The sequence below is a fragment of the Epinephelus fuscoguttatus genome, linkage group LG10 (genome assembly GCF_011397635.1).
Source record: "Epinephelus fuscoguttatus linkage group LG10, E.fuscoguttatus.final_Chr_v1".
Classification (NCBI taxonomy): Eukaryota; Metazoa; Chordata; class Actinopteri; order Perciformes; family Serranidae; genus Epinephelus; species Epinephelus fuscoguttatus.
In genome coordinates this window covers 26,253,554-26,276,549 of record NC_064761.1, presented here as the reverse complement: position 1 = coordinate 26,276,549, position 22,996 = coordinate 26,253,554, and the positions used below count along the sequence as shown (strand labels likewise).

General features: G+C 41.9%; 1 protein-coding gene across 1 annotated transcript; it reads right to left on the bottom strand.

Annotated features, from left to right (window-relative positions):
• Nucleotides 1-91: 91 nt before the first annotated feature.
• LOC125895612 (ceramide synthase 2-like) lies at nucleotides 92-21,151 on the bottom strand. The gene is made up of 11 exons (XM_049587586.1): nucleotides 21,056-21,151; nucleotides 19,748-19,924; nucleotides 15,485-15,602; nucleotides 11,925-12,043; nucleotides 11,538-11,595; nucleotides 11,252-11,302; nucleotides 7,041-7,133; nucleotides 6,114-6,242; nucleotides 3,432-3,538; nucleotides 2,533-2,689; nucleotides 92-2,155 (listed from the first exon to the last, which is right to left on the bottom strand). The coding sequence occupies exons 2-11, from the start codon at nucleotides 19,921-19,923 to the stop codon at nucleotides 1,955-1,957; spliced, it is 1,209 nt and encodes a 402-aa protein (XP_049443543.1). The 5' UTR covers nucleotide 19,924; nucleotides 21,056-21,151; the 3' UTR covers nucleotides 92-1,954.
• Between the last annotated feature and the right edge of the window lie 1,845 nt (nucleotides 21,152-22,996).

Genomic DNA, 22,996 nt, shown 5'->3' with positions numbered 1-22,996 from the left:
AAAAAAAGAAAAGAAAAAAAGCTGCTTAAAAAATGTATAAAATTGACACAATGAACATGGACTCAAGAATAGTACAATAAGACAGCAGGGCTAATTTATTCAATAGAAGTAATTTATTAAAACTTTCCAACTGGCCACACAATCAACAAAGCGTCCGTGTGCGTTCAGAAGAAAACAGTCAAGTGTTACTTTCATGGAAACATGACATTTCTCCTACTTTCATATCTATTTTTAATTTAAAAACAGTGTCCTAGTGGGGGTCATGATGTGTTACCTAGTGGGTCAGCCCTTTGAGTGCTCTATAACTTCATTTTAAATCCACCTTGTGTCGTGGGCTGCAGTGTGATTAAGTCCCTGCTCAGAGACACACAATCCAGTTTCTACTCTCACCACGTATCTTCAAGAGTTGTCCTTACTAACATGTGAATATGCAACACCTGTTTCTGGTAGTGAATGACCTACTGTGTATGAGTGTACTGTAGTTTATGATGGTTCTGAACGATATCTCTGTGCTGCACTGTTGACAGTCACGATGACCCATCTGGAGCCAAACCTGGAGACAGTTTACAGACACCGAGCCATGTTTTTTTCCACGGTTAAAATACATGTAAAATCCAATTACGTCTTGTTCCTTGTCTTGTCATATCAAAATATGCCATCAAGTTTATAAAAAAACTTTACATTTACATCTGAGCCATAAAGCATTTTGACCTTTGTAGACAACTCCGCTATCTAAAATACCTCACATTTCACTAATGCCCATCTGTGTGCATGTACTTTTCATGGCTTACCTATTCACTACCAGCCTCACTAACATTTCAAGCAAAACATTAAAACCGCTCAAAGTAAAAACTGTCCAGTGAAGGTAATCCTACTCACACACAGAGCGTAATATCAAGTGTTTGTCACAGAAAAGTGTAAAAACAGCAGCCAAGGCACAAAACTAAAGTCCAGTAGAGCAAACCTTAACAAAAAAACTTGTTGAGAAGTCATGCTGCCCGTCACAATGACAGTCAAAGTAGAAAACAAAACACACACACACACACACACACACACACACACACACACACACTCACACACATATGTGGTTTAAGTTCATACTTCTAGGAGCAGTACAGTTTTTTGTAAAGGCATCATTTTTAGCAGACATGGGAAGTGTGTTCTCTACAAGGACATTTTCTTCTATGGGCACCAGGGGGCGCCACATCTCTTCTAAAAAGTGATAAATCAAATCCTATCACAGAAAAATATAACTTTATCCTCCCTAAGGGACTTCTGCGGTAGCCTTTAAGATTCTGCCACATTATTGCAACAACATAAAAATCACCTGTTCAGTAAATGCTTCATAAAAAATAGATCTATAAAGTGGTTTATCAACAGATTTACTACAATCAGTATTCTTAGTTGTCTATGTACAATCAACCATACTGTGTATGTGAATAGAAAGACATGGGAGTGACTTAGATTCTAGCTTCAGTTTGCCCTGTTTAAAACATGTTAGACCACACATTAGATCAGAACAGATGGACTTTGTGTAAAAAAAAAACAAAGAGCAAAGACAGGATAAATGCATCGTAGCACAGTTTAGGTATTTACAAAAAATATAATACAATGGAAAGAAACAGCATAAATACAAAATCTGCAAAAACAACATGTATGATTTGTTGAAAAGGAAATTTCCTTATTTTGCCAAATCTATCTTAACAGTATGCAGCGGTATGGATGACGGTAACCAAGGCGTTACTTCCTAATCTTACACCGGGTGTGCAGATTTACAATCATCAGTGCGTCTTCGCCTAGCCTGATCTGAAATCATCAGTGGACCGTGCTGGATGTACACAAGACACATGTATGTATCGTATGTCAGAAATGAGTCTCCAAATAGGTGGTTGGGGGGGAAATAACTTATTTTTCCAGTGAGGCTTGGTCGACGCGGAAAAGGCCGGCTGCTCCACTATCTGGCTTTGGGCATTCTGCTGTTTATATTCCTCTGGTTGGTCAGGTTGTTCAGGACGCAGTTGTTAGCCAGCGACGCCAGTTTGGAGTTGATTGTGCCCTTTCTTTGCTCCCAGCTGCACTCGTCCCCTTCCTCCTCGGGCTCCTCCTCTTCATCATCCACTTCACTCTCCTCGTCACTGCGTTCATCACGCTCCACCTGTGAGGAAGATAAATTCATTCAGTCATTTTATGTAACCGTTTATCATGTTGGGGGTCGCCCTGGACAGGTCACCAGACTATCACAGGGCTGACACATAGAGACAGACAACCATTCACACTCACATTCACACGTACGGACAATTTAGAATCACCAGTTAACCTGCATGTCTTTGGACTGTGGGAGGAAGCTCGAGGAGAAGACCCACGCTGACATGGGCTCCCCCACCCCGAGATTCAAACCCCCCCACGCCAGGTTTGCACCAGGAACCCTCTTGCTGTGAGGCGACAATGCTAACTGCTGCACCACACAATTTTTGTCGCCAAACTGACTGTGCTAAGCCTCTGTTCCCCTTTCATCTGCACTCTTCTCCTCACCTTGCCCATGAACACGAACTTGTAGACCATGCGCAGGATGAGATAGGCCCAGAAGATGTGCAGGGCTTGCAGCACCAACAGAAGGCCGTTGAAGAAGTAATAACCAAAGAAGGGCTGGAAGAATTCTAGAGACACCACCAGGGTTGTGTGAACCACTCTGAAAAACAAACACAGGAGGACATGGTCAGTTTTAGTATCGCCCTGGCACCAACTTTCAATGATTCCCAACTGGTGCAGCCACGGAGTCCAGATTTGTCATTAGTCATTATTTCAAGGTCCACACAGTTAATATATTCAGCGTCATACTGGTGTTTGTCCATGTCGTCGAGCTAGTTAGCTGTCTCCTAATCACTCTACAGCAAGAAATGGCACTTCAAAATAAAAGCTCTGTGCTGGATATTTACTGCACTTTAAAAGCCGGGACCCACATTTAGACCACGACCCACCAGTTGGGAACCACAAGTTTAGAGCATATCGACCACTAAGTAGAGTTCATACAACTGGGAAAATCCCCTCTTTACTACAGACTGTAAACCTGCTGCTCTCAGCTCAGAAACCAGTGATGTCAGGTTGGTGGGACAGAGAGAGAACAGGGCAAAGATGCATGAGGAAATACGAGACAACATGGACACAGCTGGACGCTCCAGAACAACGGCGCAGATCCCCGACAGTTCAACAGTTCAACATTAGTGCACACCGCAGGAGCTACAAAAACAACAACTCTGTGTATGATGCAATGTAAGTATCTGTGTGAAAGTTGATTTGTATTATTCTTGGGACACAAACGTGCATAAAAACTCGGTGACTCTGAGTTTGAGGCAGTTTTGCAATACTATGTGTTTCTGGGAAATTTCAACATCTGGGAGAAACTGGGGGAAAAAACATGGAATCTGTTTTACCTGCCAGGAAACACCACCAGCCTCGTCACCAGGAAGACCAGAGAGAAGATGACAAAGAGTGAGTCGCACGTCCTTGTCCAGCCAGCGTAGTGAAACATCTTGGCAGACTATCAGAGAAAAATATGTCTGTTAGTTCTCCAAAGCAAACACACAGCTTACATCTAAGATGAATCACTACATGCAGGTCCAGGCTTTTCTCTGATGTTGTTTTTTACTGTCAGCAGCCAAAAAGAAGTTCAGTGACAGGCTGACAGGCTGCAGGATAGTCTCCTTTAGTCTACTGTACCGCCCTGATCTTATTTCATCAATTTTGGCTTTTTGTAACATAGGAAATACCACTGCCAGTTACTGAGAGGAAAAAGGGAGACTTTTCTGAATGTAAAACAAGAAGAGAATTCTCCAATATGAGCTCTCAGTCATTTAAAGAAGCAGTGTATAGGATTGTGTGACATCTAGTGGTTGGTATTGCAGATTGCAACCAGCTGAAACGTCTTCAATGTGCTGAGCATGAACTCCAGAGGCCGAATTCACAAAGACTCTGAGAATACTCTCAGAGAGCTCCTAACTTAGCCTAAACAATTTTAGTAAGGAGTCCTAGCTCAGCAGTGATAGGTGTGATGCATTCGTTTAAAAGGTGTGATTGGTTGTCACAGACACACCCTTTTGTCAGCCTACAAGGTGTGGACACCCAGTGGAAATGAAATGAACTGCATCACAATATAAAACTGATAGTGTTGTCATTTTTGTGTGATCACTGCTGTTGGACAGTTGAGACAGACAAAAGTCATCACTGCTGCATTTTTCCAGTTTTTCAAATATCTTAGTGTTGTGATCATTTTGTTTCTGGCGTTATAGCGATATTTCATTGGATGCAAAATGTGTGCATACCCGTAAATATTACACCAAAAATATTATCCCTGCATGATCTAATCTGTACCATTGTTTGGAGAGTATTTCTCTGACCTCTCTGTGTTTCCACCATTTTCTCCTCTGCTTAAGAAACTCTTCAGCCTCTTAAAAGTTCTCCTCCCCACTCTCAATCGTTTTTCGCCTTATGAGCTCTTTTAAGGTCGAAGATGCTCTGAATAACTTTTATCTTTACAAAGACCTAGCCTTAACTGTAAGGGGAAATTCTAAGAAAACGTCACAGTTCTAAGAATTTTCTTAGAATTTCATCACTGGGAGCAACTCTTAGCAAAAGGAAGCTTTGTGAATACGGCCCCAGGTGATCAAAACTGGTAAACACACTGAAAAAAGGTATTTCACGTTATAAATCACTGTTTCCCGACACTGTTCAGCTTGTTGCAGACGGGCCAGTAGCCCAGCACCTGCTAATGAGTGCTCATCTTTTATCTCTCAACTTAAGGACCAGGGGCTGTATTCACAAAGCTTCCTTGTGCTAAGAGTTGCTCCTAGTGATGAAATTCTAAGAAAATTCTTGAAATTGAGAAGTGTGATGTTTTCTTAGAATTTCTCTTTTAAGTTAAGAGATGGTCCTCGTAAAGATAAAAGTTATTCACAGAGCATCTTACACCCTAAAAGAGCATAAGGTGAAAACGTTGTTCAGAGCACAGAGGAGGACTTTTAAGAGGTTTAAGAGTTTCTGAATCAGAGGAGAAAATGGTGGAGACACAAAGAGGAAGGAGAAATATTGTCCAAACAGTGAAAGACAGGGAGTAAATTAAATGCTGCAGATTTGATCGTGTAGGGATCATATGTGTGGTTGATCTCATTAGGGATACGCACACACTTCCTACTTCACAATTTAAGGCCAGAAATCAAATGATCACAACACTAAGAAATCTGAAAAACTGGAAACATGCAACAGTGCAGCAGTGATGACTTGTGTCTGTCTCAACCTTCCATCAGCAGAGTGATCACACTGATGATGAGAACACTTTCACTGTCTGCAGTTCATTTCATTTCCACTGGGTGTCCACACCTTGCAGGCTCACAAAGGGGTGTGTGTCTGTGACAACCAATCACATCTGTTAAAATAATGCACTGTACCTAACAACAGGATCAACCACACCTCCTCACTAAGATAAAAGTTTCTGTCAACAAGATGGTGTTATCTATTCCTAATATACCAACACAGTTCCCCTACTCAGCATCACACGTCTGGCTGTGCAGGGGTTACTGGCTGAATATGACACCCACATTATCCCTTTACGACTTTTATCACAGGCCAGACGACACCCAGCCAAGCCTAAGGTCACATGACCACCTCCACATATCTCCTCAGCTTTGAGATAACAGTGATCATTTCCAGACACTATCAGTATAACGTTACATGCAGGACAATCAGCCTCATAAAATAGGACAGTGGGGCTATTGTCTCAGCGAGGGACTTGCAGGTAACTTTTACAGCCACAAAGGGTATTTTTATTTTTACCACAGCCCACAATGCTCTTCTATGTATAGCTCTGTCCGAACCGGATGTGGGGTTATAATGTGTCAGGGTGTAAGAAAGCTTCCGCAGTAAACACACAATGGCTGTATTTAAGTCGATTTCCATGTGACCTTTGTTGAATGTTTGTGGCGTTTCAAAGCACTGCACAGGATGAGTAAATATGATTAATCCGATGTATTTCCTCCTTCTCTCCCTTTCTCAAACCTGAAGTAGACATTTGAATGATTGAAACACTTCACAGAGGTTGAATTTCATGTTTGGTGTTTTACCTCGAGGAGGAAGTCGGATGAGTCGTGCACCAGCATCACCAGCGTGCCAACCCTCACATAGTTGGCACAGTAGGAGAAACCGATGAGGAATATGGTGGCGATGTGATGAATTACCTGCTCCTTGAAGTCCTGGAAAACACACATGAACACGCAGACAAGACCACACAGTCTGAGGAAGATGTATCGTGGCAGTAACACTTCAGCAGCTCTCTGTCTGCGGTCATGTTCGTCAGCTGTGTCCAAATATTGAAAAGGTGGATTAACATGTTGTCTGGAGTGATTTGTTATGTTAGAGGCTCTGATATCTTTGATCAACAGCTTGGAGCCTCTGATGAATCACACCAAAACCACCTCAGTGTTCTTCTCACTGGAGGGAAATTCCTAGGAAAGCAGCAGCAAGAATTTCAAATGCTTTCCTTTGAACACGAACATGAAAAGAAATGAATTACAGTGATCATTTACTGTAATTTCTGCATATAATGCAATTTAGCAATGCAGCCAAGTCTATCTGAAACATGTCCGAAAGTTTGTTGTGTTCCTTTGCACAGGTCTGGGGTAAATCAGCTTCTTCCTCCATTCCTAATTCAGTGAATTTTACAGTTCGTGCTAATCTCTTACTAAAGATTTAAAATCCTGCCACGCTCAGATCTAAAATGAGAGCAAATGCTAAGTACACAAAGTTATGATGTAATAGGAGATAATCCAGTGCATAATCCGTATTAAGTGTAATCGTGCAAGAGAAAAACATTTGGATTACACTGTGCAAAAAAACCAAGTGTGTGAGCGATGACGTTTGGCTTTTCGGTGTTAACCATTTGGCTAAAAGATCAAATGAAATGCAGAGAAATTGCTGCTCTGAGATTTTATGTTAATGTGTACGTGTGTGTGGGTGTGGGTGGGTGGATGGGGGGTTTCTGTGACACTCACTTTTCGCTTGACGTCCACAGAGACGCACAGGAGCAGTGACAAATAGAAGCCCATTTCCAAGATGTAATACCAGTAATGAGCCTCGGCCACGGGCTGAAGAATGAGAGGAAGACAGAAACAATAAGTGAGACTTTGCCTTCAGTGGTATGTGGCTGTAACACAAGCCATTCCATCATCCCGCTTATCTGCACAGCCTAACAAAAACAGACGCACGTTGAAACGTTTAAAGGCAGCAAAGCAAAACATTCTAAACATATTTTGTGAAACTGTTGTCATTTTTGCACATCTGTGTTGTTCAACTATATGTTTTAAAAGCTAAAAGAGCAGAATGAACCAATCTTGCAGCGTGACTCTGGCCCCTAAAGCATGTGTGCTGATAAAGATCTGAAGATCTGGAGGTAACGGGACCCTAAAGGCACCCTTTGTCCTAAAACTACCCGGGTTTCCACACAACTGAGCATTAGCAACTTCACCCTGTGAGAAAGTAAAGCAGTAAAGTCCGGCAAAAGAGTCCAAAGCTTTTAATGGTCACAAACTATTTCCCTCACATTCCCATGCAGAACATGCTGTATAGTAACAACCCTGCTTTCAAGAAGAGGAAGTGTTTTTACTGAAGGAAAGCGGAGCTGTACTATCTTAAACCAAAACACGTTGTGCTTTCAAAGTCTGCGTCAACACAATGGTAGGAAGTTGACAGAGGCATTTAACCCTAAAAAGCACTTCCTCTCTCTCTCCAAAAAAAAAAGAAAAAAAGAAAAGGGTCAGCGGCAGTGCTGCCTGAAGGAACTGTAATCAGTCAAACTGCAGATAGAAAGATCTTTGCTTTTTTTCCAAGTGTTTTCTGTTCGAGGCCACGACCCCACAAAGAGAGGCTGGTTTCCCCAGAGGAATGCAGACCTGCAGCTATACCTAACTGTCACCAGCGCTGCAGAGATATTAGCTTTTTTATGTCAGGGGAAAAAACACTAAGGCAAACGGTAAAGGAAGCGAAGGAATGGAGATAAAAATTAATGGGTGGGTGGAGAGCGCTGGACGAATTGTGCTGTGAAGCCAAAGCTCTCTGTGGCTAAGTCCTTCAACACAGACTAAAGACTTTGTTCTGTTGGCTCCATCTCAGCTGTTATTTTTTCTACTTATTTTTCTTTTAAAGGTATCAGTGTTTGTATTAGGGTTGTATATAGAGTAACAATTCTTCTCACAACCATTCATTTGTCAAATAATTTATCATTTAATCTACAGACTGACACATCACATTTGTATACAATAACTTCCAGCTAAAAAAAATACAAGAATTACATATATGAAATTAAATGCTGCTGATTAAAACTCAGATAGCCACCTAAAAATATCACAATAAGTTTAAATGTAGGCTGTATCTAGAACATTTTCACGACTTTACCTCACCATCAGACAGCCCTTTTCAGTTACTAATGCTATTATATCAAAGCCACCAGACTCCATTGACATAATAGCAATTTTACTTTCCAGAACAGGAGAGTTTCTGGTCTGCTGCTGCCTTGATTGGTTAGTTTTAGGTAATGCGGAAAAAAATCTTATATAGCAGACACTTTTACTCATGTAGTTTTTGTCAGGTAGCTGTTTTTAGGTGGCTAACATTAGTTTTGCTGAAGCCCCTTTCCACAGCAGTACATTGCTTTGCTTTTTTGCTGGTAGATTTGGTTTATCAAAGATGGTAGCTAAGCAACACGGTACATAAACTAAGCACAGCAGAAATGACAGATAGGTCAAACCATTGTATAAAACTATATATCTATCTATACTATCTATCTATAAGTTTGCCAGTTATATAACGTATATCTCCACAATTCAAAACAACTGCCATTAGTCCACCTGGAAGTGATTGTTGTTAGCGCGACGTAAAGGTGGTTCAGTCCATAAACCCTGACAACATAAACATTTGAAATGTTGCTATGCCTGGATTGCAGATCGTGGTTACGCTGGCTTCTACCATTTGTTTTCCCCGTAAAAGTTTTTTTTGGGGGAGTTTTTCCTTATCCCCTGTGAGGGTCCAAAGGACAGAGGGATGTCGTATGCTGTAAAGCCCTCTGAGACGAATTGTGATTTGTGGACACCTTGACGCCATGACACTAAAACCTACAAATCAAGCCAGAAATCTTGGTGTAGTTCTGGACTCAGACCTAAATTTCAATAGTCACATTAAGACAATTACAAAATCAGCCTACTACCACCTTAAAAACATAGCAAGAATAAAAGAATTTCTGTCTAAACAAGATACAGAAAAACTTGTTCATGCTTTCATTTTCAGCAGGCTGGACTATTGTAACGGTGTCTTCACAGGCCTGAGTAAAAAATCAATCAGACAACTGCAGCTCATCCAGAACGCTGCTGCCAGAGTCCTCACCAACACCAAGAGAGTGGAGCACATTACACCAGAGCTTAAGTCACTGCACTGGCTTCCTGTGTGTCAAAGGATAGACTTTAAAATCTTGTTACTTGTCTATAAAGCACTAAATGGTCTCGGGCCTAAATACATCTCTGATATACTTGTACGTTATGAAGCATCCAGACCCCTCAGATCATCCGGAACAGGTTTACTCAGTGTTCCCAGGATCAAAACCAAACAAGGTGAAGCAGCCTTTGGTTTCTATGCTCCCCACCTGTGGAACAAACTTCCAGGATATCTGAGGTCGGCTGAAACTGTCAACTCATTTAAATCAGGGCTTAAAACATTACTATTTACTGCAGCTTACCAGTGAACTAGATATGTAACTTACTATTAGGATAATCTGTAGCTATTGTTTTTATATTTGTCTGCTTTTTTAAATGCATTTTCTGCACTGTTTTAACTATTTATTGCCTTGCTTTTAGCTTTTGTTTTTAATGATCTATTGTTCCTTTAATTTTTTATTTTAATGCATTTCTCTTGTAAAGCACATTGAATTGCCTTGTGTATGAATGGTGCTACATAAATAAAATTGCCTTGCCTTGCCTTGCCTTGTGATATTGGGCTTTATAAATAAAATTGGATTAGGTTGAATTGAATTGAAATGGACCCCTTTGTATTTCCTGTTGGGCTGTTTGTTAATGCAGCAGCTGACCAAAACTATAAATTATTATTTTTATAGTTTCCTTGGTAGCTAACAGGAAGTAAGCAGGGATCAAAGCTGTAGCCCTAGCAACAAATTAGCAATGAAACGGTCCATAAATTGCCAGGAAATACGCACTGCAAGTTCAAAGAGCTGAAGGAGATGTTTTTAAATTGCTTGTTTTGTCCAATCAACAGTCCAAAGCCAAAGATATTCAATTTACAATCACATGAAACTAGAAAAAGAAGCAAAATGTCACATTTGTGTTTGGCCTTTTTGCTTGATTAATTAATCCATGATTCAGTGGACTGTTGATCTAATCATATTGTGTTGAATCTACACTGACTGATACCAAGTGTTAAAAATAACTGAAAGGTCACAGGGTGCTGGCATACCAAGCAACAGTCAGCCATCTGTCAATGTCAGCTCGTTGTTGAGCTTCTGTCACCCTAGCGTTTGCTGTTTGTCCTGCCATGTTGGCACTCGTCGGCCTCTGTGGGCTTCTTTTCAGCTGAATCAGCATGCTGAATCAGTGTCAGAGAGGGCGGAGCTGATTGGCAGTTCAACTCAGGGCACGAGAACAGGAATGGAAGTGAGAACGTTTTTTTTCAGTCACTGAGCTCTTTCGCAAACATGGTCCGTCATTGCTTGTGTGACTTTTCGCTAGCTCACCATAGATATCCTTTGTTCTGTCAATATGGGTTCGGTTGTTAATGTGCTAACTGGCTAACTAGAGCCCTGAACCCATCCTGTTGGTCTTCTGGGTTGCCTTTTTGAATGACGAATACAGACTACTGCCGCCTGCTGGTATGGAGAGTTATTTCCTCTCACGCAGACTCAGAAGGTATGTGCTAGTCGGCCGTTGGCTGTAGTCTTTGCAGTGTGTTTTAAGTCAAACTTTTTGACCAAGACACTTGCGACAAGAGGCGACACAACAACCGTCCTTTGTTGCCACTAGTTCTTTGATATCGGTTTGGTATGTCTGGGCCTTTACTGTCATTTCTAGAGTGAAAGAGAAGCACATCAAGTTTCCTGATTTATTAGTCTGGCTAAGTCTTGAAATACTGCCGGGCAACGTTTGACACTTTTGTCAACGTCAAACATCAAAACTTTAATTTCAGATCACACTCTTTTTTTGCTCACCTGTTTGGGATAACCCCTCCAACATTCTCTGTGATCCCAGAACCACGGAGTCTGTAAGACAGAGAAATCATCAGTAGAGTCTTCACATGATACAGACTTCAGCATCAATATCAACACAAGCCTTGTACCAAAATATGTTAAACAGTGTGTGACCATGACACCACATTGGGGTATGAAATGTGTCTCTTACTGCTCACATCCAATAACAAGTCCTGCTTCTTTTCCTACACATTGTATAAACAAGTGTTATCAGTAACGGAGAAATAAAAGCGACCAACAGACTTACATTAATTAAAGAGGCAAGCCCTGCAGTGAACGATATGAGGTAGAAGACAAAACGCCAGCTGCAAAGATAAAAATAAACCTCATCATTTGTTAGAGCCTGCAGCATAAACTAAATGAGTGAATTAGTTTTATCAGGAACAAACTGAGGAAACATCAGAAAGGCATGTTGTGCAGCAGTGCTGTATATTTGCATGAATATGAAAGGTTTCATTCAAACATGCTGAATTTTACTGATGTAATTCGCTTTAGGAAGATAAGATCTGTCTTAAAAACACAAGATAGCTCAGTAAGCTTTTCCTGTAAAGGTAGATGTCACACTATTTTGAAAAAACAGTGAGACCTCAGTAAAAATATGTAGAAGTGTGTGTTTAAGAAATGAAAAACTCACGAGGCCTCGCAGCACTTTTTGGTGTTGCTTGGTCGGTCCTGGTTCCTCCTGTGTCTGAACCAGGTCTGGATCTTCCTCTGGGAGAGTCCACACTGCTTCCCCAAGCTCGCCACCTCACTCTGAGTACACACACACAAACACACATTTACACACACAGTATGGGTGCACACGTGCAGGGTTAGACTTGATTTTTCAGCATTTTTACGACAACAGTGACATGCAACATTTTCCCTCTCCATGCTATGCAAGTTCCTGCATCTCACTGTACACTTATTAAACTACGTTGTCTAATGTCATCGTCTGAGTCACAGGATGTAGTCTGTGCATTCGCCTCCTAATTAAGACAGAATCCCTGTTGCCATGTGAAACTAGACTCGCGTTGCCAGACCTATCACCACACTTTGTTTTAGCGCTGTGCTTGAACCATCAACAACCTCCTAGCTAGCAACCGACACACTAAAACATCATTTAATGTTTTATGATCCAGCCATTCTAATGCCAGGGCTCGCCTTCCCATGAGCAAATGTTCCACAAAAACAAGTTCCCTCCTGACACTATCTTGCAAGGCCACTGTCGCTTTACCCGAGCTTAGCTCCGTCCCAACACAACTGTGATTTGAAATACAAATAACCCAGCACCTTTTTTCCCTCCAGTGTGGAAGTACGACAAGATCAGTCAGGCCTTTCTGGAGTGCTGGCACAGTGCTAACTGAAACAAAGGTCTGGTTATGCGAGACAAACTGTGTCATGTGTATGTGGCCTCATATTTACATGACACACAAACAAATACAACAGTAAAGTGCTGCTGCTGTTGTTGCTCCAGGGCATATAGTAAAATATGATTTGCAAGTGTTGGCACAGTTGCATACATGCTCTTGGAGCAGTGCATTTTCATTTGATATGTCAAGTCACGTCTTGCAGGTCCAGAGCAAAGTGGGAACATCAGTGTCGCAATGCCAAATGAAACCAAGGGGAGGGTGGAGGATTTCCATGTGAACCGAAACTTCCTCCGTAACTTGTCTGCACCTGCTCACTGATTAAGGGAATAAACATATTTCTCTGCACAATTCTGAATATATAGTAGTTACATTTTATGCAGAGGTTAACTCTGCATAACATTTCTTGGTTTCCTAAAAGGAAATGGTGGCAATGAAAGGTGACAGTGTTAAGCCAGGAACAGAGGCAGCATACTAATGGTGGGGGCGTTTGAAGGAAGTAACATCTTATCTCTCTGTAGAGTGAACACACCTCAAACAAAACAACATATTTCCTGTATGATGACTGACTATTGTGCCATCACGTAGCCTCGGTGTCACTCATGTAAATCAGGTGGATCTTTAGGGACTTGCTTTGAATAGTCCAAGGAACAGTTCCTTGTTCCGAGACAGCTGACTGCCATCATGCTCTTCAGTCAAGATGCAACAACACCTATACAACTGTGCAAGCACCACTCGTGCATTTTCACATCTGTCTTTTCACTCTCTGCATTTTGATTCGCAAATGTATGCAAACCTCCTCGCACATTTCCTTTACTGTTCCTGACTTTTACAAACTCACTGAGCAGAATGAGAGTGAGAAATCCCATCAAGCTGTGCATCTACCCTGCAGGGTTACACAGCCTATCTGTGGAGACATGCACCAGTTTCCCATAAAGACTCCAGTACCCTCAGACACTGTTGTATCTTTTCCCACTGCAATCAAGGGTGTAGGTTTGGTTGCGTAATTGTGGGGGATGTAATGACATCGAGGATCAAGTTAAACTGCATTCATATTAATCCAGCAAAGCATGAGCAGTGCAGTGTAAACTGATATATCATTAGTGCAATGCAACCCCTAAAGGAATACTTCATCTACAACATGATCATATGTATATCAGTTACTCACTGCGTGTTACCTTGAATTTGTGGGAAAAAAAAACTGTTCTTGCTTCCATGCCTCCAAAGTGAAGGGAGAAAAAAATGGCAAACATTCTTCATGAATTGAAGTAATCAGGGTCCATACTTAAATGCACCCAAACTATACCAAAAGACCTGTTTACAAACAGGCACAACTCGCACAGTCTAATCCAAGTGTCATTCATCCAGGTGTATGCTCAGTACTTCCCAAACACACGCACTGTCGCTAAACCTAACTATTTAAAACACAGTACTCAGTACAAACGGTCTCACGCATGGACCAGAGGTGTGTCTGGACACAAGCATATGTTTGAACTCTGACCTCAAACAACCACTCATGTTCAGGCACGCTTTGGGAACGCCACATGTAGAGGACGATGTTTAATGTTCATCCATCAACGTTTTAGCCAAATGCATGTGTTTGGGAAGTACTAAGCATAGGTCTAAATAAATGAGTCTTTGATTAGACTGCACAAGTTGTGTGAGAATCTTGATTTAGTTTCGCTGTTGTGAAATAGGCAGCATGCTGATGCATTAGTCAGCACTGTCGCCTCACAGCAAGAGGGTTTCTGGTTCGAGAAGCCCTTCTGTGTGGAGTTTGCATGTTCTCCCCGTGTCAGTGTGGGTTTTCTATGGGTACTCCGGCTCCCTCCCACAGTCCAAAGACATGCAGGTTAATTGGTGACTCTAAATTGTCCGTAGGTGTGAATGTGAGTGTGAATGGTTGTCTGTCTCTATGTGTTAGCCTTGTGATAGTCTGGCGACCTGTCCAGGGTGTACCCCATCTGGGATAGGCTCCAGTCCCAGGATAAGCGGTTACTGACAATGAATGAATGTTGTGAAATGCCAACCCTGTTTACTTCAGTACATAAAGAGTGTTCAGCTTTGGCTTTTTTGGATTCTTCGTTCACTAAGGAGGCAAATAATTTCCTTCATGAATTCATTTCCTTCATGTGTTGAGTAACTGATATACAAATGGTTATTTTGTGAGTGAAGTATTCCTTTAAATGACAAACATTACTATTCTAATCTCTTTTTACTACTGCTCTGTGTGCTGATAAATTATTGCAAACACTTTTAAAATTTTAATCTCACATTCATTTTTCAGGATGACTTTGTAACATCTGTCCAGGGACGGTAGATGAAAAATATTCTTTCAGCTAATTGTAGCAACTCTACATCAGTGTTTATTAACGTGCACTGTCCCTGTTAAATAAACCCAACACATAAATTCGCTTCATCAGTAAAAAGACTAATGTGCTGCCTTATATTTGATTTATGTTCAGTATACTAGTGTCTTTTTAGAAGAATATAACTATAGATCAAAACATAGATTGAATGTTTGTTTTTTTATCTGATAAACACACTGAGGAAGTGGCAATACTTTTGCCAGCGCTAAGTAAACGTCTGCAGATCCTCAGAATAAGGTTTGAGTGGCCTGTAGGAAGCCTGAGAGTGATATCTTCCACTAAGTGCTCGCTGTTGCTCGTAAGCTTATTGCTGTGAGTGTAAGGTAATAACTGAGGGCTCCCTGGGACATATTTCATTCATTAAGCATGAGAGGGCACCATAAGAGATTTTAGTGAGTAAACCAAACTGAAGGTGTGAACGTGGGGAGAACTAAAATAGGAACTGATGAGTATTGAAAGTGAAGGGGAATACGAACTTGCGATGGTGGCTGCCTGTTCTGTTTGTAGAAAGTTTCCAGCTTTGGGATGGGAGTAGCTCGAATCCGAATCCGGTCCTTCACACCTAAATGTCTGCTTAATGGGACACCGATGAGCCTGAGAGGACAGAGAACAGGAGAGAAGAGATTTTTTTTTTTTACCATATCAACTTCAGTCTTTATATCACAACAAAGTGGAATAAAATCCCAGGGAGTTTAATGTGAGACGACATTAACAGCTGTCCAACGTGACCCTACTGTAGCACAGAGTAATGGCAACAAGATCACTCATTATGCTGCTCCTGACAGCCTGCAGAGCCGCTCCCATGGGCGTGTTGTGACATTTGGCCAGGCGGCTTTTGTCATTAGCTGATATGGCATCAAGAGACACTTGATCTGCATGTGTGTGTGTGTTACAGAGAGATGAAGACAGACAGAGCCACAGACAATGTGAGTGTAAAAGCACCAAAGAGATGTTTTGGTTAAGTGTGTGTGTGTGTGTGTGTGTGTGTGTTACAGAGAGATGAAGACAGACAGAGCCACAGACAATGTGAGTGTAAAAGCACCAAAGAGATGTTTTGGTTAAGTGTGTGTGGGTGTGTGTGCGCACACATGCACACGGGTTTAATCACATGTGCGTAACTCTATCTCAGAGATAATCATCCAGAAGTGGGCAGGGGCGGAGAGATCAGAGAGAATGAGAAGGTCAGGAGAACTTTACACAGAGACAAACACTGTCTCTGGTTACAGGAACCCCCAACACACACACACACACACACATACACACACACACACACTTACAAAGACACACACACATACACTGACACAGGAAACAGCTGTGGCCCAGGGCGATCAAATGAACACACACCTTTTCACCTCCCAGCTGACTGACAGCTCCTCAGACATAAACAACACCTTCATACTTCACTGTCCACCACAACAACTAACACAACCACAAAGTACATACATGCCCAGCACTAACACACACACACACACACACACACACACACACACACACACACACACAGGTGCATGCGATACTCAGCATATAATAGAATACTCTGCCACTAATACATCTAATGTTACTGCTCTGCTAATAAATACCTGATGAAGGTACAAATGAGGCTTTAGGCCAAACAATGGTGCTAAACTCACAGAGCTCATGGAGAGCAAGCTCGCGCAGTTTCTCAACTTTAGGACAGATAATACAGACACTGATAAGAGGAAGCATGCAAACACAGGCCTCCTATCGGTTCATCCATCACATGTCCCCGTCACTCTTAATGCCTGTGCTGCTACCAGCAAAACTAGTTGAGTGCACAGGTGAGCTTCCTTTTACAGCCGCCTTGTTGAGCATGAACGTACAGTCACACACTTCTCGCTTTGCATATTTCCCTCCTCATGTTGTCTCCTCTCTCATTTGTTTGTCCTCATTCAGTACAGTTCACCAGACTTTTAACCTAGTTATATGGGATTGAGGTATTTTCTTGAAAAATGTGATTCATATGAATTAAGGTGGGCAGCACCGTGGTGTCGCCTCACAGCAAGAGGGTTCCCGGTTCGATCCCGGGTGTGGGAGCCCTTCTGTGTGGAGTTTACATGTTCTCCCTGTGTCAGCGGGGTTCTCCCTGGGTACTCCGGCTTCCTCCCACAGTCCAAAGACATGCAGATTGGGGACTAGGTTAATTGGTGACTCTAAATTTTCCGTAGGTGTGAATGTGAATGTGAATGGATGTCTGTCTTTATGTGTCAGCCCTGTGATAGTCTGGCGACCTGTCCAGGATGTACCCCGCCTCTCGCCACCCCCCCCGCGACCCCCAAGAGGATAAGCGGCTAGAAAATGGATGGATGAATGAATTAAGGTCAATAGGAGGTGCATAACGATGGTGATGCAATACATTTGATTTATTGTTCAGCCCTATCATATCACAATATCACATTATCTCTTATTGATACAATGGTGCTGAACAGTGCTAAAGTCTGCACAGAAACACACACACATACACTTGCATGCCATTTCGTTTCCATCAAGCATCTAATCCTCCTTGAGTTGGACACTGTACCTTTAAGTGCTCACTCATGTTAAGTAGCCCTGGATATGAGCATCACCAGAGCATCTTAATGCAAGTGTCTTATACTGTAATGTAAATCAGGGCTCTGACTATTGATTGCTTTCAGTCATTTAGAAAAATGCACATCACAACTTCCTAGAGCCTGACATTGGGAAATGTCTTGTTTACCAAAACCCAGTATTCCTCGTTTTTTTTTAAATAATGTAAGACCAACAAAAACTGCAACATTTGAGAACAATTCAGATCCCGGACGTATCGCAGTTGAACAAAATAGCTGCAGATTCATTTTCCGTCAATTGACTATTAATCAGGAGGTAGGAAAAAATCAATACAGCATAGTATCGCGATATTTTTGTGTGGTAATATTGTATCGTCACCCAGTGCCATGTTTCAATTTTTTATTATGTAAATCATAAATATTACAAATACAAATTAAAGTTTAGGTAGCTTACTAATGTACTATTTTCAACTGCTTTTTCTGGCCACTAGATACATGTGCTGCTGCCAAAACAAATGGCTGAAGTGAGATGAACAGACTGAAAACTTTTTCCTTTGTGGACATAATTAACATACAGGGTACAGACTGGGTGACATGATGTCAACTGAATGGATTCTGTCACTCTTATGACAGTACAGTAAAAAGGTCTGTTATGGCAGTTGCTGAATTTTCCATAATGTCAGTGAACGTGACGCTCCGAGCGAAGTCGTGTGTTTTTAGACGCTGTAAAGCCTGTCAGTCAATTCTAGCACCTATGACAGTGGTTTGTGTGAGATACACACCTGTGATTGGCAGAGGTTTTAGGAGGGAGGATTGTTGTTATCCTTGCTAGTTCGAGTGTGTGTGTAAGCCGAGGAGCGGGAGTTGTTGAAGTAGCCGCTAATGCAGAGAACACCTTGTAAAGCAGACAGGTTTGTTGTTTTGGCGCTGGCTATGGCCCACAATAGCCCGTGTTAAAGTTAAGGAATAAAAAGCCAGCAGAAGGTGTTCATGCTTGGTTGCCACATTGATAAGGGACGCTACGGTGTCGTAGATCCTCTAGTGATTCCCACCACTACGATTAATCAGACTCTAATATAGTGTGTAGGTTTACTGGCCTACTGTGGCCGACGTGAAAACACAAATGGCCCAATCTAGAGCCAGTGTTTGGTTTGTCCTCTCTAGGCTACTGTAGAGCAACATGGCAGGCTCCCTGTTCGAGGACCTGCTCTGTGTGTAGATATAAACAGCTCATTGTAAGGTGACAAAAACGAAACCGTTATTATTTTCAGGTGATTATACACTAATAACAACATAGTTATGGATATTAAACACCATTTCTACCAGTTTAGTTAAGTTAAAATTCATTTGTGTTGCTCAAATATTCTACAAACAAAATGATTATCTCATCCTGAAGATTCACAGAGGTGTTTTGACCTTTTCTAGGAAGTCTCTAGATGCTTCAGTGAGATATGCGTAATAAGCACTACTGGGGATTTACATCAAAGTTTTCCCAGCTGTCTTTTTTCCTTGTGAACACCCAGTGGTTGGTATATCTTTAGGAGGGTGCAGAGGCCGCTCCAGCAATTAGTAGCCACTGTGAATCAACACAGCATCTGTAGCCATTTAGCATCAGAAAGTTTAGTTTAGCTGTTTTAATCCTACATCAGCTAAAGAAACTACTTCTATCACAGAGACTATCTTCCTCTTCCTCCAACGTTCACCTCACGTTCTATAAGGCCGAGCCTGGTCCCTCTGGGCAGAGAGAGGGCTTTCACACAGTCAGCAGCTTAAAACTGTCTACTCACGATGCCTGCCTCTCACTGCATGTCTGATCCATACCCTCTATGTACTGGAAGCACTAATGAAAGCTAAAGGAGCCATTATCATTCGCTACACTGGCAGCTCAGCAGGCAGAAAACCAGCCACTCAACAAACCAGCATGGCCAGTGCCAAGAGGAAGTAAGAGACATGCAACATGTTTTAACCTTTGCTTTCATTTGGGACAGACTCAGAGAAGTTTCCATCCTGCCTGCTTCCTTGACCTTGTTTCCTTAACACATTTCATCAAGCATGCATTTACGATCCCAGGATATATCCACCATAAATACTGAAAACTGCTCCAAGCACAGCAGCCGTCAAAGTTAATACCAGTGAAAAATCTTGCATCTGTGACTTTATGGTCCAGCTGTGAGGGACGCAGGCGTGTCTCACCTCTCAAAGACATATCTGAGGGCTATAAAGGCGAAGGCCAGAGGCAAGGTGTAGATGAGATCCCTGGGTAGAGGAAAGTGGCCCTCGTCCTCCGTCACCTCAATGTCCCGCCAGCGCATGCCAGGAGGAAGCCAGTACTTCTCCTGCCACAGCCACTCATTCAGCAGCGCCTCCATCCTGCAGGAGAGGGAGCAGAGCGGTGTTTCACATGAGTGTTTGTTGGGTGCAGACCTGACCTGTTTAAACATTGATGCCTTATTCATATTTATGTCAAACAGCAGCTCAGACCCTCGAGATTAGACCTTTGAAGATACTTTGCATTTGCAGTGATCTTAATGGGCTTTCTGTTTTCATGATGTCTTAATTTTTGGACTGTAAAAAAAGCAGAAAATGGGGAAAATGGGATTTAAAGGTGGAGTCCTTGAATTTTTATTGTGCCTGACCAACAGTCCAAAACCCAAAGATTTTAAGTTTGTGGTAAGATAGTTACAGTTAAGAAAACATGAGTAAAACAAAGAATGTTTGGCTTTTTTTTTATCAAAATAACTGCATGTTAATTTTCTGCCAGCCAACTAACCGATGAATTGTTTCAGCTCTACACCACAAAAATACATTACTTTGACCAGGAAATAACAGCAGCCTGCATTACATCATAATTTGCCGACATAAACACATACAAATTCATCAGCCAAAAAAAAATGGGCCTTTATCCAAACATGAGTCTGTGCGTGTGTGCCATCAAGACCTAACAACGCAGCCTTGATGCATGAATGGCTTCAAGAAGCTCCTCAGAAACGCGCGCACGCACACACACACACACACACACACACACGATTATGCCATTATAAAACCACATGTTCAGAGCGGATCGATGTGAGTTTAAAAGCTGCTTCCTACAGCGTCACACGGACTGGCTTATCGATCATAGCGGTTCAGCACGGGAGCCTGTTATGTTAAAGCCTACATGCAGCCTGCTGGCAACACAAACCAAAACACCGTGCGCGTGACACAGAGGCCCAGCCACACACACAACACACACACACACACACACCTCCACTACAGATACACACAAATCAGGGTATATCCCAAACACACGCCACATCGGAGGTAACAATTATCAGTAATAAGGCATGAATCTGGCAGCCAAAGGAGAGAAGAGCGCCTCTCACATCCTGACACAGCCCAACAGCTACATCCAAACAGCCCCATCAACACACAGCCTCCCTGTTTGATCCTATTCATCTATTCCAAACGCCACAAACACCGTAAAAACGCCATAAGAGAGCAGAAATGCGACATTGCGGTTACCTGTCCGCGCTCCAGTGATGGAGATGGGAAGCGCACAGCAGCAAATGGGAGAGGAGGAGCGTGTTTGACGCAACCTGCTCCTGCTGAGGGCGGGGAGAGAGAGACGCGCGCTGTCATCATCATCATCGTCAGCTCATTGGGGTTTTTGTGGCACCGTGCATGAGATGAGCATATGGTGGTGAAACGTAGCAGCCAAAACTTATTTGTTGTGTTACAGCGTGCCAGCATGACGTCATTATCTGTCAATAGACGCGGTTGTGATCATGTGGGACAACATGTTGTTATTTACAAACAAGTCTCAAAACAGCAAATCAGTTTGGGTCATGTCCTCCTGTGACCCCAGCCTCTGGTTGGTACACATTTTCTTTATTTCTCTGAGCTATTTGGGATCAGTAGGATCTGATAAGTATTAAAAACTAAGCATTGTCTTTGAACAGGAAGTAGGTTTTTTTGGGGGGGTGTCCTCACATGGGGACGATGGGTTTATTTTTAATATTCACAGCTGTTTAAATTATTTCAATACCTGAACATTGTTGTGCAAAAACAAAACAAAACAAAAAGTCCAAGTGTCCTCACACAAGATGACAATTTTGTCCTGATGTCCTCAAACAAGTACTTCCTAATTAACAGCATTTTAGCTTGTTACTGTTGCTAAATTTGATCAAATTTGTACACCGTATCAAACTACGGACATTATTTAGCACAAATAATTAAGTTTGAACCATAAAAATTTGATCAGGTTTTGTAACATGTCCACTTATGTGTTGGGATCAGCTGTAGACTGAGCATAAACGTGTCCACAAACAAGGACAATAGGTCTAAGTTAAGCAGAATTAAGTGTAACATGCAAGAAACCCAAATATGAGGACGCAGGGTCTCAGGAGGATATTCTGTTTTATTGAATCCTCTTCACAATATATCCTCCTGAGACCTGAGCTTTTGATTGGTATGCATTTCTAATTCCTCCTAGCTATTTGGGATTAGTAGTATCTGATAAGTCTAAAAAACTACACATTGTCTTTGAACTGAAACTGGATTTATTGGGTTTATTTTTAATAGCCACAAGTGTGTCATAAAGTATAAAACTGTTTATTTCAATGTGTGAACATTGTTGTGCTAAAACAAAATTACAAACAATGCAACATTTGTTCAATGTTTTGTAACCCTGTGAGTTAGAGGTCACTATTCAAGTCTAAAACTGTTCAGAACTGTTAATTTCAATGCCGGAACTGTGCTGTGCAAACACTAAACTGTGATATGTTCATTTTGTAACTCTGTAACTGTGTGAATTTTCCTCGCTCCGTACTCCAAGCAAGGAATGTCCTTTTTGTCTGTAGGAACAGTCTGTCACACCAACACATTCTCACTCTGACCTCGTCACATATTGACATTTGGTCATGGACTTTCCATGTCCACATACAATGTGCAAGGTACCCTGGGTGTGTTGTTTGTTGACGTTCTGAGACTCTGTGTCAAGTTCTGCCTGTTACATGCATTGTCGTCTTTCAAAATACACTTCTGTCTTCACAGGAAATTTAACATTTACATACAGTCTCTTTCAAAATAAATGCACTACATCTGTAAAATTGACTTTTATTTCCCTTCAACAACAAAAGCACGTGGTTAGGTTTAGGAAACAACAATAAGGTTTGGCTTTAGAATCTTACGAGACGCAAACACCGCTCTCTCGGGTGAAAGTCGATGTTTGTGGGACCCATCCACCACCCCTCCTGCCTGCCCCAGTCGGACTATCGCCGCCTTTACTTTCATCCTTATCCTGCCGCATTTCTCCCTGATACTGTTAAACTACAACAGCAACTAGCCGCGTATCATGCTGAACATCTTTTTTGTTGGTTTCTGATGCCGCAAGTCACTGCCCAATCAAGTCCCAGTGTCCACAGGCAAGATGATGACAAAGTCCAAATGTCCTCAAATACTTCC